Here is a 16681-nt window from a genome sequence, read left to right on the forward strand (position 1 = left end):
AGTTTATATTTTCAGTATATTCGGTAATAAAATTTTGCGATGTGAAATCGAAAGTAAATCGCGAAAATAGGTGACATAATGATATACACACTATAAATAACGCAAGTAGATTTATCATCTTATATATATAATATATACAATTCTCTTGGCATGCACAATTTGCATTCCACGTGACGATGATGATCAATCTACTTGCGTTATTTATAGTTAACTGGTAGTTACCTGGTAGACATACCCAGTAAAATTGTATTACCAAATATATGAAAATATGAAATCTTAACAAATTTATCAAGTAATGTAATATACAAGTCGTGATATTTTAGTCAATATAAATTAATAATTGAAAAAAAAAAGTAATTTAGAACTTTTCTTTTTTTGTCGTTTGTGGTTGACGGTCCCTTTAAAGATGAAAGCTCTCTGAATAAACCAAACAAACACAAATCTTCAATCATAAAACACTAGAGAATTTCAGGAGTCATAGAAAGTTCATAATGATCGGCTCTGCTTTGACAATATAAAACAAGAGTGCCAAACTGTCACAAGATACACCCGTTTTGGACACCATGCTAAATGCTTGACACCGCCCGGGTGTACATTGTCCAGGGTAATCATGGAACTTAGGCTGGAAATCCATGGTATAACATGGAATTCCATGGAAATCCCTGGAATTTGAAACAGTTTCCAGGGTTTTCCAGGGTTTTGTTCTAGAAATGTCCATGAAACGTGGACTTTTTTTCCAAGCATTTTCCAGCCTTGGATGGAAAAGCATGGAAAAGGAATGGAAAACGCTGGATTTAGGCTGGATAACCATGGAAAATATTTCCAGATAGCATGGAAAGTGGAACATAGAATTTTTTAAGCATGGAAAAGACTCTAACATTGTCAGCTGACCCTGGAAAAAACTTAGACTTTATAAGAGGAGAAAAAAACTTATAAAAATGCAACACATTTTTTCAAAGTAAATCAGAGTTCAACAATTTACACAACATATGAATAAAACATAAACAATGTGCATAGTTTGGGCAGAAATAGTAGTAGTTATAGTAGTAGTAGTAGAAGTAGTAATGCTGGTGCTGGCAGTAGAATATATTGCAGGAGTAGAAGTAAAAGTGGTTGTTGTATAAGTTGTACAAGCAGTTAAACTACTGATAATTATACTATTGGTGCAAATTTAAGTGACAGTAGCAGTAGTAGCAGTTATTATTGTGTTGTTGTTTTAGCATTTACAGGAATAGTAGCAGTAATGGTAGCAATAGTAGTATAAATAATAATAACAATACTAGGAGCAGCAGTAGTAGTAGTAGTTAAGGAAGTAGCATTAGCAGCAGCAGCAGTAGTAGTAGAAGAAGTAGTAGTAGTAGTAGTAGTAGTAGAAGTAGCAGCAGCAGCAGTAGTAGCAGTAGCAGCATCAGTAGCAGTAGTAGTAGCAGTAGTAGTTGAAGTACTAGTAGTAGTAGTAGTAGTTGTAGTAGTAGTAGTAGTAGTAGTAGTAGTAGTAGTAGTAGTAGTAGTAGTGGTAGTAGTAGTAGTAGTAGTAGTAACAGCAGCAGCAGCAGCAGCAGCAGCAGCAGCAGCAGTAGTAGTAGTAGTTGCTGCAGCAGGAGTTGTAGTAGTAGCAGCAGCAGCAGCAGTAGCAGTAGTAGCAGCAGCAGCAGCAGGAGTAGTAGCAGCAGCAGCAGCAGCAGTAGCAGTAACAGTAGTAGTAGTTGAAGCAGTAGTAGTAGTTGAAGCAGTAGTAGTAGTAGAAGCAGTAGTAGCAGCAGTAGTAGTAATAGTAGTAGTAGTAGTAGTAGAAGTAGTAGTAAAAGTAGTAGTAGTAGAAGAAGTAGAAGTAGCAGTAGTAGTAGTAGTAGTAGCAGTAGTAGTAGTAGTAGTAGTAGTAGTTGTTGTTGTTGTTGTTGTGGCTGTTGTAATAGTAGTAGTAGTTTTGCAGAAGTAGTAGTACTAGTAGTAGAAGTAATAGTAGTAACTTTCAAAGCAATGTCTACAAGTTTTGATTCCTTAACCCTGTTCAAGGTGTATACACACTCAATATTTAACTACAGTCCAGGTTTGCAATTAACAAACTATCTGAAAAGCCTGTGTGTGAGTCAGATATGTCTGCGGCTAATCTATTGGTTATAAAATATCACAGTCTTTTCTGATTGGCTGAGTTCAAATACAGAAAGTTTACCTGTTAGATTGAAATTCTGGAGTAGGCGTATTGTAGAAAAAATGCAAGTTAAACTTGTTATTAAAATGAAGTTAATGTAATTTCACAAACAGTAGAGTTAATGAGTTTTTCCACTAACAAGAATTTCTTAAAATAATAATGTATGGATATTATTTGGAAAGTGACATGAAACGTTGTTAAAAAGTGATGCATACAAGTGTTTCAGAAGTCTGTCTAGGAATAGAACAACAGCTGAAGGTTTGTGCTTTTCATTATTTCTAAATATTCCTTTAAATTTATTCTTCTTATGTCATCATTGTAGACCTTTTTTATGTGACATTTTAGGTAAAAGTATGGCAAATATAGAAGTTTAAAAGCAGCTGTCACACACATTTTCACTAAGTGCAGTTTGCAGCTTGATAAAGGAAGTCCTATGTGGAGATATTAATAAGCTTGAATGTAGTATTGGAAGTTTATAATGCATGGCTAGGGAACTGAGGCTAAGGGAGTTAATTAAGCTGTGCATAATGAGAACTAAATGCTCATTAATGCTGTTAATGTTTATAAATAAATTAATTAAACCAATAGCATTGTTTTTTAGGTTTAACTGTGCATTTTCATACCAATAGAATTACACATCATTCTAATTATAGCAATAATACATTTGTAGTAATCATACCAACAAATTTTGTTATGCTATGCTTTGTGATGTATTAACTTCATTGTAAGTTATTATTTAAAGACCATTTTACTAAATATTTAAAACAATACTTGAATTATTTTCTATATACATTTTCATTGTGTGCTTTAACTGTAGCTGACCAGTTGATGGAAGATACTGCAGAGTTTGGCAGGGAAATAACCCAAGACAGCAAAGCGGCTCTTTAGGCGCATTTACCAAGAGGACTAACATGGCCACAAATTCATGGTAAATATTGTTATGCCCCGGGCTCATATAAGTTATTTAGTGTTAACCACCTGAAAGTATTTTGTCTTTTTGGTATCCAATATTTTGGTCTAGTTTCAATTACAGGTTATTTTTATATGAATTAGCAAATTAGCATAACTTTCATATAGCAATATCTGAATATAAAATTCCTATATATGTTTGAGTTTCCAGATACATGCTAGTGTACCCCGTTTTGGGGCATTTAAGAAAACAACAATATAAATTTCAAAATAAAAGAGAGTCATATAAAAATATAAGTTAAATCACCAATTTATTCACTTGAAAGTCTCAGTTTTCCTGTGTGGTTGCCTGTTTGCAAGTAGATTAAAGCCCGCTTGCAAACTTTAAGAGAATAAATTTCAGTAAATGAAAAAGAAATAATTGCTAACTACTTAGGATCGTAAATGTTCGCTCAAATACAAAAAAGCCAGATGTACCGAATTGAGCAGTGATATGAAATATCTAAAATAGATTAAAATATGAATGAGCATTGAAGTATAGATATTCAATCATATGATTGCTGCACATTTACTTTTACAGATGAATGTAAAAAACTTATGACTTTCTTGTAATATTGTTTGCTTTGTTTTTCTTTCAGAGATCATGCAGGAGCCGTACAGTATAACAGCAGTGCAAGTTCTATAAAAGATCCACGACCTACTGAACCCCAGCTAATTAACAAAAAAGTTTTTTAAAACTGTAATTTTATCCCACCTAGGTACTTATAATTTACTAAGCTGCCTACACAAGTTTTAGACTTGCAACTATATGTTAAATTGTCACTTGAAAAGTAATACATGTACATGCATTATGTTCTGAATTTCTTTGAACAATAAAATTATATAAAAGTATTTTAATGAAATTAAGCACCTAAATTGCATTAAAGTGAAAGTAGCTGAGAACAAGATGTGTTTGTGAAACACAATGTCCCCCTATATGACATTTGACCTTGAAGGATGGCCTTGACCCTTCACCACTCAAAATGTGCAGCTCCATGAGTTACACATGCATGTCAAATAAAAAATTGCTAGCTTCAATATTTCAGAAGTTACATTACATGAGCAATTTTGACCATATATTTGACCTAGAAGGATGACCTTGACCTTGACCTTTCACCGCTCAAAATGTGCAGCTCCATAAGTTACACATGCATGCCAAATATCATGTTGCTATCTTCAATATTGCAAAAGTTTTCATAAAATAAGCGATTTGGGCAACATATATTTGACCTCTGACCTTGAAGGATGACCTTGACCTTGACCTTTCACCACTCAAAATGTGCAGCTCCATAAGTTACACATGCATGCCAAATATCAAGTTGCTATTTCCAATATTGCAAAAGTATTCATAAAATAAGCGATTTGGGCCACATTTATTTGACCTCTGCCCTTGAAGGATGACCTTGACCTTTCACCACTCAAAATGTGCAGCTCCATGAGATACACATGCATGCCAAATATCAAGTTGCTATCTTCAATATTGCAAAAGTATTCATAAAATGAGCGATTTTGGCCACATATATTTGACCTCTGACCTTGAAGGATGACCTTGACCTTGATCTTTCACCACTCAAAATGTGCAGCTCCATGAGATACACATGCATGCCAAATATCAAGTTGCTATATTCAATATAGCAAAAGTTATTGCAAAATGTTAAAGTTGGCGCAAACCAACCAACCAACCAACAGACCAACCAACCAACAGACCAACCAACAGACAGGGCAAAAACAATATGTCCCCCACTACTATAGTGGGGGACATAAAAATAGTATCCTTGTGCTCATGGGCAGCTACATATATTGTGACATACATGAAGCAGCTAAAATAACTTAAATTTTTCATTTTGTTTCTTGTATATCGTTTGTACAGGGTTCGTGAATTGTTACTGTATATTACTTGACTTGCTTGTATTTTGTTACTTCGAATACATGTTGTGAAGGTTGCATTATACTTTTTAACTTTTAAAGTAGCGCCTGTTCTGTTATGTAAGGGCCTGATTTATGATAATGGACCTAGAGGCTTTGTAAGCATGTATTAAACAACACTTGTTTGATCTGAATAATTTGTTAAATAAATGTAACACAATTTGTAATCTGATGTTATATTTTGATGAATTGTGAACAAAATAATACATCGAAGAAACTAAGGCATTACATGTATGTTGATTTTTTGTTTTTTTTTAATCTAACCTTAAATTATGATTTACTTAAGCTGTGAGTATTGTATTCATTTAATACATGAATATTGTTTTTAGACTAGAAATTTCTTTTTCTATTCAGTGACCATGGTAAACGCTGGACAATTTTCCATGTTATACCAGGCATCCATGGAATATTAAACATGGAAAAACCCTGGAACATTTTCCAGGGTTTTCCAGCCAGCAAGGAAAAAATACCGTCCGAATACTCCATGTAATCTGGAAAACCCTGGAAATAAATCCATGGTTTTCCATGGTTTTCAAGATTACATGGAGTATTCGGACGGTATTTATTCCATGCTGGCTGGAAAACCCTGGAAATTGTTCCATGGTAATTATTCCAGGGAGCCTGGAAAACCATGGAAACTATTCCAGGCTATTTCCACATACCATGGACAATTTTCCACCCTTTTTTTTAAATATTGACGCTGGAAAAGGCTGGAAACTTAGTCCGAATACTCCAGCCTCATATTTTCCATGGATTTCCATGGAAAACCCTGGAAAAAGTACACCCGGGCGTGACCTAGTTTTTGACCGGACATGATCCATATTCGAACTTGACCTAGATATTGTCTAGATACAACTTCTGACTAGGTTTGGTGAAGATCGGATGAAAACTATTTGAATTAGAGAGCGGACACTGATGTGGACGACGACGCCCGCCCGCCAAGGGTGGAACTATAATACGTCCCGGTGTATAAAAATAATACTGTGACTGACATGTTTCCATAATTGGTACACTTAAACAAGGTTGAAATCAACCACATAATGCCCCATTTTTAACCATTATGTTACAATATATAGTTAACATGCAATAATACACATACTATACATCAGCCAGGGATTTCAATAGATCTATATTGACAACCAGGAGTCAAATAACCCTTTGCTTGAAATTTGAAGGGGTCAAATAAATTGCATAGGGGTCAAAATATAAAGTCATAGTTATTTTCTTTCTAAATTTTCAAAATGTTCTGCAAAATTAATGTTTTAAGTGTAAATTTGACAGAGATACTACTATTTTACTTTGAATTTTTTTTAAATAAATAATGATAAAAAATAAAATATTTGTAATATTAATCCCTCAAACAATTTGAAGGTGTCAAAAGAGAGAAAATTTAAAATGCATCAAATCATCAAAGAGCAGGAATTTGCTTTAATTGAAATCCCTGTACGGCTTTTTAAACTTTCATAAATTACAATACCTGATGAAGTACCTCTGGGATTGCCTACGACTCCGGACGAAGCTTCACCACAAACCCTCTTTGGTGCCGGAAGAGATGAATGATAGCTCTTGCTTTTCCTTTTGTCTCTTTCAATGAAAATCTCTTCATAGTCATCAGAAAAGTATTCAACAGACTCTTCTACCAGATTGGAATTCACTACCTCCGATGTCGCATCAACTTCTGACATTTCAACAATAATTGTAGAACTCATTGCCAAAGGCATTTCATTGTTATGACTTTCAGATACGTCTTGCCATATATTTGACTTTAAATCACAGCTGATTAAATGCATTGGCATCTGTGGATCAATCCGATCATTCACTGGTAAAATTGCAATTTTTTTGTCCATCCTGTCTGTTATATCTCTTGCCAAACCAATAGACTGATTTGTTGGAACATCCTTTTTACATGATTTATCACCATAATCCCTTGCATCAATAGATTTAGACCTGGCAGCTGTCACAAAACTGCTAGCTATATATAAGGACGGATTAACACTCATAGATAAAACCTGAACCTGGCAAGTGCTCACAGCATTTGCTTCATTTTCAAAAGCCAAAGTAACTACAGGATCAAGTGCAGAATGTGGTACACTTGGCATAGACTGCTCACATTCAAAATCTAACAAAACTGCTTGAGAACCAAACTGGCTACGTTGTAACTTGTGTTCCTCACGGATTTGATCACCAACATCCAGTATTTCATCAAACACATATTGCGGGGTCGTTACTGTGGTTACCAGTTGTGGCTGCTGCTGCTGGTAGTATTTAGGCTGTGAACTCTGAGGTGAAAGACTTAGCAAAAAAATATTTGCATCCTGGCCAGGGTTGGAAGGCTGGCTATCCACTGAAGGAACTGAAGTGGATACAATGGATGGCAAACCCCTTGAACTGGGGATATAAATATGCCCATGCTGTACATGGCCATGCAAAATGTCTGTGTCTGGTGAGGACAGAACCGGTTTAACATCCATTACCTTGGGATTCAAAATGACACCATTTTTCATCAGCTTCCTTTGAAACATCATACTGACTCAAATGGTGGAGTGAAATTGTTTCCACATTTGACATGTCATGCAGCATTCATTTTTTCAGGCGCAAATGCATTGAACGAACACTGGTCAGCAGGATTCGTAACAAACATATTCAGAAATAAAGAACCACTTCTTGAACTACGGTAGGTAAATGATTGGTTGTTGTCATAACCTGTCCAAGAGAAACACTTTCCCACTGTGGGTTCAGTTGCTGGACTGGAGGGCGGAATATGAAAAGATAAATGACACAATAATTTCTTCATTGACCTAAATGAAAAATAAATCAGATTTCCATTAAAGTAACACAAAAAATCAAATTCAATGAACATTTCACAAATTTATTTGTAAAATAAAGTTAACCCATAAAAAATTCAGTGTTACCTGATACCTGTAGAAATAGCCAAAAATCAAACGCTAGATGTGGTATGGTGGCTTAGCTTTAATGAGATACAAAATGCTCGTTTTTTATTATCCCCACGCTTTTTGAAAAAAAGGTGGGGATATTGTGGTTATCTCCGCCGTCCGTCCGTCTGTCTGTCTGTCCGTCCGTCCTGGCCACTATCTCCTCCTACACTAAAAGCACTAGAACCTTGAAACTTACACATGGTAGCTATGAGCATATGTGCGACCCTGCACTATTTGGAATTTTGATCTGACCCCTGGGTCAAAAGTTATAGCGGTTGGGGTGGGGCTGCGTCAGAAATTATCACTCATTTTTTTAGGTTATTTTACATTTACTTCTTTATTTCTACACCGATTCACTTCAAATTGATACTGGACCTCTCTTATGACAATACGGTCAATCTCAACCATGCATGGCCCCATTCCCAACCCTGGGGCGCCCCGCCCACATAGGCCACACCCACCAAAAATTTCCATTTACTATAATTTTTTCATTTCTACACGGATTCACTTCAAATTGATACTGAACTTTTGTTATGACATTAGGGTCAATCTCAACTATGCATGGCCCCAATCCCAACCCTGGGGCGCCCGCCCACATAGGCCACACCCACCAAAAAATTCCATTTACTATAATTTTTTCATTTCTACACGGATTCACTTCAAATTGATACTGAACTTCTCTTATGACATTAGGGTCAATCTCAACTATGCATGGCCCCATAACCAACCCTGGGGCCCCGCCCACATAGACCACACCCACCCAAAATTGCCTTTACTATAATTTCTTCATTTCTACACCGATTCACTTCAAATTGATATTGAACTTCTCTTATGACAATACAGTCAATCTCAACTATGCATGGCCCCATTACCAACCCTGGGGCGCCCCGCCCACATAGACCACACCCACCCAAAATTGCCTTTTACTATAATTTCTTCATTTCTACACCGATTCACTTCAAATTGATACTGAACCTCTCTTATGACAATACGGTCAATCTCAACTATGCATGGCCCCATTACCAACCCTGGGGCCCCGCCCACATAGACCACACCCGCCCAAATTTGCCTTTTACTATAATTTCTTCATTTCTACACCGATTCACTTCAAATTGATACTGAACTTCTCTTATGACAATACGGTCAATCTCAACTATGCATGGCACAATTACCAACCCTGGGGCGCCCTGCCCACATATGTCACACCCACCCAAAATTGCCTTTTACTATAACTTCTTCATTTCTACACCAATTCACTTCTAATTGATGATGAACTTCTCTTATGACAATACGGTCAATCTCAGCTATGCATGGCCCCATTACCAACCCTGGGGCACACCTAGGTCAAACATTCGGCGTGGGGATACGCGTCGGCCTCTGCCGCGCCATTTCTAGTTATTTTGTTGCACAATATATTCTATTTTAATTTTACGCAACTATATCTATTAATAGGACACACCAACACTAACTTGATAAATGAACAGGTGTTGAATATATTGTCTTGCAAAAAACAAAAAGAACATTTTGTATTTTGTTTAATCTATTTCACCAGACCACATCTAGCATTGAAATTTTGGCTATTGCTATAAAGAACATTGATTTTTTGTGTTTACTTATTTTTCCATATATTGTACGAAATATTGGTTTATTTTGAGGGTTTATGGGCTTTTAATAAAAGAACATATTTTTAAATATGAACTTAATTAATATCTTTTCTTTTAAAAATTGTACACGATCATGAAATAACCTGACACAAAATCTATATACATATAATGCAAAACCACTTCATTAAAGGTCTTTTAATCAGGAAAAGAACCAGTACCAGCTTGCCCTATAGGAAAACAAGAGGGCCTGAAAGGCCCAAAGTAGCTCACCTGAGATAACAAGATATTATTGGGACAAAACTTCTGACCAAGTTTTATGAAGATCGGACAGTAAATGTGGCCTCTAGAGTGTTAACAAGATTTTACTATAGCCGTATAAGAAAAATGCCCTGCCCGTTGGAAGCCATGTTTTTCAAGCAAACATAATTATTTTTGAACTCATCCAAGATATCATTGAGACCATGCAATCTTCTGACCAAATTTCATAAAGATTGGACAATAAATGTGGCCTCTAGAGTGTTAACAAGCTTTTACTAAAGCCATATTTAGCCATATCAGGAAAAATGCCCCGCCCCTGGTGGCCATGTTTTTAAAGCAACCAAAACCATTTTCGAACTCATCCAAGATTAAATTGGGACAAATCTTCTGACCAAGTTTCATGACGATCGGAAAATAAATGTGACCTCTAGAGTGTTAACAAGATTTTACTATAGACATATAAGGAAAAATGCCCCGCCCCATGGTGGCCATGTTCCAACGGCATCATTTTTGAACTCGTACAAGATATTATTGGGATGAATCTTCTGACCGTGGCCTCTATAGAGTGTTAACAAGGTTTTACAATAGCCATATAAGGAAAAATGCCCGCCCCCTGGCGGCCATGTTTTTTAACCAAGCGGCATCATTTTCCGAATCCTCCAAGATATTATTGGGATGAATCTTCTGACCAAGTTTCATGAAGACCAGACAATAAATGTTGCCTCTAGAGTGTTAACAAGATTTTACTATAGCAATATATAGCCATATAAGGAAAATGCCCCCGCCCCTTGGCAGCCATGTTTTTCAAGCAAACGTAACCATTTTCGAACTCATCCAAGATATCAATGAGAACAATCTTCTGACCAAATTTCATGACGATTGGACAATAAATGTGGCCTCTAGAGAGTTAACAAGGCAAATGTTGACGGCGCACGACGGACGACACACACACAAAAATTTGTCAAAATGGATGTTAATGTCTAGAAATTCTTCTTTTGGTTTTAAATGCGGTACTGTTTGAAAAATAATAAATTACTTGCTAACTACATGTATGTTATAGATTTAATTTTATCTATGCCAGTTACATGTAGAATATATCTGGTGGTTACAAGGTAGAAATCCGTCTTTTATGCGATTAAAAACTTAAAAATAATTGCGTTTGTCAAAATGGACATATACATATAGAAATCGTACTTTCGGTTTTAAAAGCGGTACTGTTTGAAAAATAATAAATTACTAGCTAACTATGTCTGAATCATGTGACAAAATGTGTGAGCACTGTTCAAATTTAGGAATAACGACCAATCAACAAGTGAACTTAAGTTAAGATCGAATGTAACATGTACCCGTAAAAAGATGGCTACCTCCAACAGTGTCCAGAATTTCTTCAACCGATGGTTAAATTCACTCCCTGTTGTAGTTCCCGAAATTCTAAAAATGCAACTTTTGCTGGAAAGCTAATACCAAGAAAAGTTTGACCCTACAGAATTCCCTTCAAAATTTAGCTTCCAAAAGCCAAATGAATGACAACTCTTTCTTAATTTTTGAGTGACCACGCGACATGAATGCCTGTAATCGATAAAAAGCAAAGTATTCTGAACATTACTTCTGTTGGGTCTGTATGATTTTGAGGCATTTCTATGTTTCCTAAGCGTGTCTATGTCTGAATAACTGGAATACATTTGTGTAAGTCTCACTTCTTAATCTGATCTCATTAATGTTTACTACCAATCATACCAATTTCTTCACAACATGTCTAGTCCTTGTGTTGTTAACTTATTCTGATACTGAAAACATTATAGCTTATTCCATCTTCTTAATTTTAAATCAGAATATGGTTTGTTTGTGTTTGTTTTAAAAGGTCATGACCTTATCATTGCAACCATGATGTATGCAGTGATTTTTTTTCCTCAAAATTACCGCCGATTTTCGGCTGCTTCCCAATCCCCCCAAATTAAAAATCAAAGTACTGACAGTACTGGTGTGACGATGCTTTTGAGAGGATGGATATAAAAGCATCAAGTTAAGTTTATCTACATCACCACAATCACCACAATTGTGTATGTTGGTACGAAAAAAAAATGGTGCGAAAAAAATTTGGGTATGAAAACAAATTTGGGTACGAAAAAATATTTTGGAACAAAAAAATTGGGACCTAAAAAAAATTGGGTACGAACAAAAAATTGGGGATGAAAAAAAAATTGTGTACGAAAAATTTTAGGTACGGAAAAAAAATTGGGGGAACGGGAAAGTAGTACCTGTGGGGAACTTGACCCACACTCTCACATTTTCGGCCCTTTCCGTCAAACATCAGATAAGTTCCTCGACGGCAATAGTATGAATACACATTGCGGAAGCGGTAATGCGGTCCTACCTACACGTGTCAAAATTTAAGCGAAATATTTACACAAGTCTGTCAGGAATGATTGAATTAACGAAGAAAATCGTGTATTGATGTAAGTTTTTTTAAGAAATGTGCAGAAAATATATTAAACAAGAGCTGTGTTTGTGAAACACAATGCCCCCTGCTGCGCAGCTTTGAAGCCATATATTTTACCTTAGACCTTGAAAGATGACCTTGACCTTTCACCACTCAAAATGTGCAGCTCCATGACATACACATGCATGCCGAATATGGAGTTGCTATCTTCAATATTGCAAAATTTGACCTTGACCTTGAAGGATGACCTTGACCTTTCACCAATCAATATGTGCAGCTCTATGAGATACGCATGCACGCCAATATTGAAAAAGTTATGGCCAATGTTAAAGTTTACGGACAAACAGACAGACGCTTTATTTGACATTTGACCTTGAAGGATGACCTTCACCTTTCACAACTGAAAATGTGCAGCTCCATGAGATGCACATGTATGCCAAATATCAAGTTGCTATGTTCAATATTAAAAAAGTTATGGCCATTAAAGTCTTCGGACGGACGGACAGACTAACACACTGACTGACTGACTGACAGTTCAACTGATATAGGCCACCCTACCGGGGGCATAAAAAGCAATGGCGATATTTTTCTCAGCCACATAATTGTTAATAGTTTGATATCACAAAATGAAAGTGAAAGTAGAACTGTCAAAAATGACAACCTGTCAACGTTTTTTTTTTGCTGGCACGAGAGAGCGATTACACTCAATGTGTTCACATTTTGACCATAGGCTTTGTCAATGACCTTTATAGTATGGGTAGCTTTGATATTATTTATTGCTATCATGTAACTGCATGATTGTGTATATGTTTACAATACACAAAGCATAAATAATGATATAAATATACTGATTGAGCTTATAATAATCTGAGAACTATAGCCAGGTCAATTAAGGACTTAAAATACAATTTTGTGTCCTGATTTCATGAAGAAATGACCATGCATGTCCCAGATTTCAAATTCAAGGCCCTGGTGTGACACATTGGTAGCATTACCATTAAGCTAGCTGTTACCAGGCTTATGAAATTAGTTTTTATTGAACTATCTAAGGAAATCTAAATCATGAGGCACTGATTTTTCTTGTTTTAATACAGTCATAGATCAGTTGTGGCCTCTGGGTAATGACCAATTTTTGCTTACTTGTCACACCCTTAAAACTTTCCACACGTCTATAATAGCAAATCTGGATTTAGGTGATCTTCAATGGTACATTTAAACTTTAGCTCTGTTACAAGAGTGCTGGTAAAGTCCAGTCACATATTTAAATCTAGGCCATGTCAAAATCAAAGTGTCAAAGACAAATGAAAGATGCGTTCATTAATTATTGTCCAGTTGTTTACTACTGCTGTAAGTTTTTATATAATATGACTGATGAACATCATGTGAGAGAAAATTCACATTATCATTGTATATCAGGTTTAGCAGCCTTTTAGATAACAAAGTATGCTAGTTTTCAATGTCGCTTCTGGGGATCAAACCCGTAGGGCTTTTAGGAAGATTCTGAAATTTTCAAACACTCGAGAGCAACCAAACCAAAAATTAAGTCAAATATTGCCGACTCGGTTTTTTGAGTCGGTTCATGAGGGATAATGGAGCTTGATTGGTCTTTGTCGGCTCTGGTACTACTTACATGTACCCCGGGTACTCTTAAGTATACTTACATGTACCCTGGGTACTCTAAGTATACTTACATGTACACCAGGTACGGTAAATAAGCGTAATTGTACTCTGTCCATATTAGACTGTACCCGAGTTGTATTCGCGCCCAAAATCCGATGTCGTAAAACGCGCAACCGATTATCTTAAACACACTTCTCTTAAAAAAACACTGCATCAACATGCTTTTTGAGTATGTGTTCCGATAATATAGAGGCCATTCTACAGAAAATTGAAATAAATGTGTACATGTATATATAATTATTACAAAAAAATAGTCGACAACGACTGATTTAGGGTTAAATTTCCCGGGTACAATTTAGTATATTTACCGTACCCGGGATACATGTAAGTATACTTAAGAGTACACGGGGTACATGTACGTAGTACCCGAGCCGACAATGAACAATCAAGCAATACTGGAAGGTGCAACATCTCTCACGCCCCCTAGCATCGCCTTTAGCAGTATTCAATTCTCAACAGGAAAGTGCTGGAGTCATTGATCCCGAGGGACAAGAAAAACAATTGATTAATGTTCGAAATAAATAATTTGATTAATGACAATTCTATTATTTGAGCCAGGTCACAGGAAAAGCGCAGTCAAATCAGTATCCAATTAAATTATTTGTTATTGTCAGAAAAACGCTTTTAAGCAAACAGCTTTCAAGCGACTGCAGGCTGATCTAGATCCAAACTGGCCACAATCGCCTTAATGTCTCTTTTACTGTGACACATTTCATTTAACTTTAAAATGATAAAAAGTACTAACACTAAGAAAGAGTACAAACCAGTAGAGTTTGAAATCAATGTTGAATTTCAGGACAGCTTGGTGATCTGCAAATCCCCGATGAAATGTTGATATCGGGTATCATAGTCATTCAATAAGTTGCAAAATGCTCGAATACAATTTATAAAGCACAAAGTGACTTATATTGATAACTAAAAATACCAGTATGCCAGTTTTGCCGTGTCAAGCTGTTAAGATCCAGAAAGTCCTTCATTCACATCAAGTATATATCCTTCGAATTCCAACTATTGTTGTCATAAGCGGAGATTTAGTGAATAAATAATTCATATATCCTAAATGACAGCTTCTAAATAGCGAAACAAGCCGATTTATGCAGTAAGAAAGTTTTGAATCGAGACTCTAATGGGAGCGGCCATTGTGGAATTTTGAAACACGAACGACAACTCTACTAGGAGTATGTTATCAATGACAAGCAATCTCCTACGCAGTGGCGAATGCAAAAGGGAAGTAACTGAAAAATCGAGTTATCTCAATCGGACTGGCTCGGTCTTTTACATGGTCGCCATTGTGAATTTTTTTTTGATGGTTATCATACCTTGGACGATGCTGTTCCAGCATCGTCAAAAATAATTATATTTTTTTTCAGATAGAAGTCTCTTATGACTTAATAATGATTTCTTTACTTTAGATCTCAACTTTACTTTTTTAACATCCTACAAATTATACATGTATAACTTTAATTAAGTCCTTTTTGGCGTTAAATAATTCCCAAATTTGCCACTTTTATTGATTAAAAAAAAATCCAAATTTGACCAGACTCCATTTCCCAAAATGGCTAGAAAAAACCCTGAATATGCACTTAAAAACATCCCCCCCCCCCCCGAGCTTACCCCAGGGGTTTCAGCAATAGGCATATAGTGCGTTTCATACCTTGTGTATATATAATACCTATTAGAGGGTTATTTTTTTGAAACTATGTATCTATCTATATATACTGTTAGTCGCCAACAATTAGCATTACAAGCAGGCGTGTGTCAGTGCTAGGAAATTAAGGAAGAAGTGTATAGGAGATAAAAAGTAATACATAATGTATTTGTGAGACATAGAAACAAAGGTGATAGTGTTAGTTAAAAGAAGAAATATACAGGTAAAGGGTTAAAAACAGCCAGCCTGCTTAGAAACTGTGGTCTAGTTTGGTCACCCCCAGCCTAAACTGGTCCAGGGTAGGTGCCTGTACAATATTGGCTGGTAGAGAGTTCCATAGGACAATAGTGGCTTTTTTTTTTATATATTCGTTGTTAGAAAGTAAAACCATACACAATAGGTGTACATTTAACAATCTGGAACCCCTGGGGTACTGGGGTAAACTCGGGGGGGGGGGGGTAGGGTCCGGGGGGGGGGGCAAATTTATGATACTGCTGCCTATGACTTGGCCACACGTCCAATACCTGTGCCAGGTGAAATTGATAATGATACGAAGCAGAATTATTTTCAAATGATTGCACTTTAATAATATGTCTTTATATTTAAAAAAAAACGAACGCACATAAGACAGCTTCATGTCTGTTTGCGGATGGTGCACGGCCGTCACAAGCTCAAATGCCCATATATGGGAAGTAATCATGAAGTGATGTATCAATCTCCTGCACGACGGTAACATTACATTGTATGTGAGAGCAAGGAACGACAACTCTGCGTGGAGATTGGTGATGTATAGGAACAACTTACCTGCGCACCGGTCCCAAAAATTGGTCAAGACAAAACGGTCTTGGTCGTTTCGGTCAAAACGCTTCACTCCCCTTACTTTATTAATAAAGAACTTAATTATGGGAGAGAGCAAACGAGGAATTATTCGATATTAGGTATACATCAAGGTGCAGCAATGTAATTCTTATTATAACTGAATTTACACGCATTAAACAGGTAAATAATGCATGATCCTAAAAGAATCATTGAAGATGACCTCTACTCAGTGACATAATTATCTGATCGAGGAGGAACACAAAAACATTA

General features: G+C 36.2%; 1 protein-coding gene across 5 annotated transcripts in view; it reads right to left on the minus strand.

The window, feature by feature from the left end:
• Positions 1-16356, minus strand: part of LOC127846496 (uncharacterized) — a 58220-nt gene extending 41864 nt beyond the window's left edge. For 3 of the 5 annotated variants that reach the window (XM_052377786.1, XM_052377785.1, XM_052377783.1), the window contains exons 1-2: positions 16215-16356; positions 6504-7773 (exon numbers count right to left, since the gene is read on the minus strand). In XM_052377786.1, coding sequence (XP_052233746.1) covers positions 6504-7551 — 1048 coding nt within the window. In that variant the 5' untranslated portion in view covers positions 7552-7773; positions 16215-16356. The remainder of the gene's footprint in view (positions 1-6503; positions 7774-16214) is intronic. The other 2 variants (XM_052377787.1, XR_008033521.1) reach the window with 2 other exon arrangements.
• Between the last annotated feature and the right edge of the window lie 325 nt (positions 16357-16681).

Source organism: Dreissena polymorpha, chromosome 9, assembly GCF_020536995.1.
Source record: "Dreissena polymorpha isolate Duluth1 chromosome 9, UMN_Dpol_1.0, whole genome shotgun sequence".
Taxonomy (NCBI): domain Eukaryota; kingdom Metazoa; phylum Mollusca; class Bivalvia; order Myida; family Dreissenidae; genus Dreissena; species Dreissena polymorpha.